Source organism: Cyprinodon variegatus, unplaced genomic scaffold (genome assembly GCF_000732505.1).
Source record: "Cyprinodon variegatus isolate N-32 unplaced genomic scaffold, C_variegatus-1.0 Scaffold1320, whole genome shotgun sequence".
Taxonomy (NCBI): domain Eukaryota; kingdom Metazoa; phylum Chordata; class Actinopteri; order Cyprinodontiformes; family Cyprinodontidae; genus Cyprinodon; species Cyprinodon variegatus.
In genome coordinates, this window is record NW_015151773.1 from 99,757 (window position 1) to 102,293 (window position 2,537).

The 2,537-nt window shown below is 48.2% G+C and overlaps 1 protein-coding gene across 1 annotated transcript in view; it reads left to right on the top strand.

Moving 5' to 3' along the window:
• The first annotated feature begins 1,000 nt into the window (after positions 1-1,000).
• The window catches only part of arhgap39 (Rho GTPase activating protein 39), a 22,963-nt gene continuing 21,426 nt past the window's right edge, over positions 1,001-2,537 (top strand). The window contains exon 1 of the mRNA XM_015402213.1: positions 1,001-1,416. Coding sequence (XP_015257699.1) covers positions 1,043-1,416 — 374 coding nt within the window. The 5' untranslated portion in view covers positions 1,001-1,042. The remainder of the gene's footprint in view (positions 1,417-2,537) is intronic.

The window sequence follows — 2,537 nt, forward strand, 5'->3', positions numbered from 1 at the left end:
TGAAGAGACGATGAGTTTGGAAGCAGAAAACAGAGTTCATTCAAACTATGGATGATCCTAGTTATTCCTGTTACAAAAATCCACAGAAAGAAAATATTTGGGCAGAAACTGAACATCTGCTGGATGATGATGACGGGGATTTTTTTAAAATATTAATATTAAATTAAATGTTCACAGGGTTTATACACACGCGTTGTACTTTACAAGACATAGTAGATTTTCCTAACAATCAACATATACCGAACCGAACCGAAAACTGTGACCACGAAAACGTGAACAGAACCGAACCGTGGATTTTGTGAACCGTTCCACCCCTAGTCCACAGGTGTGTCAGCAGAGGTTTAGGGGCTGCCCTCTGGGTCCTAATGCCCATTAGATATATGCCTTGAATTCTCTTCTTCTGGCTTCAACCTTGGTCATCAGGGAATACCTGTCCTCCATGTTTTAAATGTGTCCCTGCCTCCACTCACCTGACCTCAGCTGGCGGATTCACACGGCCAGATAATCATGGAAATCTTTCCCGTTCTGAGAGGTGCTAAAATATCCTGCAGTGTGTGGTTTGGTAGGAGTGATCTGGTCTGTGTGGAAGTACATCTGTTCCACTCTGACCTCTGACCTCAAACTGGGGAAACTCAACAACTTTGACTGCGTTGGCCCGGTGCTGTGTGTGCCGTCCTCTCATGCAGACAAGGATCCAGAATGCGATGTCTGGCCAGTTGTTTAGTTCTGCAGCCTATCCATGCTGTTAGTGTCTTGTTTCCCACCTCCTTTCCTAAGTACCTCTGAAACTCTCTCAACGGGGGAACTGTCAGGTCAAAGGGACGGTGCAGAAAAAGCGTCTTTCAGTGATACTCTGAAGTCTAGTATAATCAGGCATAAGTGGCACCAAGACCAAAGAACTGAATCGGTTTGTCCTAAATAATGAAAAGTCAAGTGAATATCTTGGTTTAGATCGATGTGATATCTATGGTTGATCTGATCCTCTCTGTCGTTCTGCAGGTTGGAGTGGGTGGAGATCATTGAACCACGCACACGGGAGCGCATGTATGCCAACCTGCTGACGGGCGAGTGCGTCTGGGACCCCCCGCAGGGAGTGTGCATCAAGCGGACTGGTGAAAACCAGTGGTGGGAACTGTTTGACCCCAACACCTCCCGCTTCTACTACTACAATGCCTCCACCCAGAGAACGGTCTGGCACAGGCCTCAAGGCTGTGACATAATCCCGCTGGCCAAGCTTCAGACCTTGAAGCAGCACACAGACACCGCCGCCCCGCGCTCCGCCGCTGCTGGGGAAGGGAGAGGGTCCGTGGACAACAGCCCGGGGCGTAACAGCGGGGTGAGCCGAGAAGGAAGCACGTCCTCCTCCCTTGACCAGGAGCTGGGTGAGAAGCCGGGCTGCAAAGAAGAGGCTGAGCGGTAAGGCAGCGTCTCTGAGGATCCCTGCAGCGTCCATCAGCTCTGGGTTAATCCTGCTTTCCTCACAGACAGAAAACCCAGCAGATAGGGCTCCTCCTCCCGCCATCATCATTAGGGTTTTAATGTTTGAAACCAGAAAGTCTACATTTGATTTATCATTCAGTCTGATAAGTTTTTCTGCCAGATGTTGTGAAATAAACACAATGGAACATAGATAGTAGCAGCCTAGATGCACAGCAGGGTGACGTCCAAAGATGAACTAAGATGAAACAGAGCAGAGAGCAGCTCCATCTCTCACAGCTAATGATGGGTGTGATGAGTTACCTCCTGCTGCTCCTCCAGGAGGTGCTGAGGAGGCCTGTAACACACCTCCACACATCTAGGTCTGTCTGTTAGATATTAGCATGTTTTACCAGATTTGTTAATAATAAAAGTTATATCCAGAGGGACTGTCTGACCTTGGATTCCTTCTCCAGGCTCGTTTCCTCATCAGCTGTAGCCGAGGTTGACTTCTTTCCCTCTGAACCTCCTACATCTGCTGCTGTCCTCGGTGTCCTGCTGTCCTCAGTGTCCTGCTGTCCTCAGTGTCCTGCTGTCCTCATCCTTTGCACTCACTAATCTTTCTGTCCTGTCAGTTGCTGCAGTGTTCAGCTCCTATGGTCTGGTTATTACCGGGGTCACATTGTGCTGTTAATGGCTTTTCTGCAGGTAATACATTAAGTAGATGACTGAACACAAGGTGAAAGTATCCTGTCTCTTCAAACCTATTATCATCTCTGGGGGACAAAAATAGACAATCATGGAGTTTGTCCTCAGTTCAAGGAGATAAACTTAGACAACCTTTTTGTGGTCCTGTATACACAGAGAACCACATTTCCTTTTGTACAGCTTTCATGTTTCATGACATTCCTTTAAGTGCAGCAGTGATCAAATATAAACATTGTGGGAGAAAAACACATTGATGCAGTGTTGTTGGTTTGGTGTCATCAGTGTGATGGCGGTGGGGAAGAAGCTGCTGCAGAACCTGCTGGTCCTGCATTGAATGCTGGGAAGCCTCTTCCCAGAGGGCAGCATGGTGGGGGGGTGAGGGGTCATTGATGATGTCACGCAGCGCTGGGATG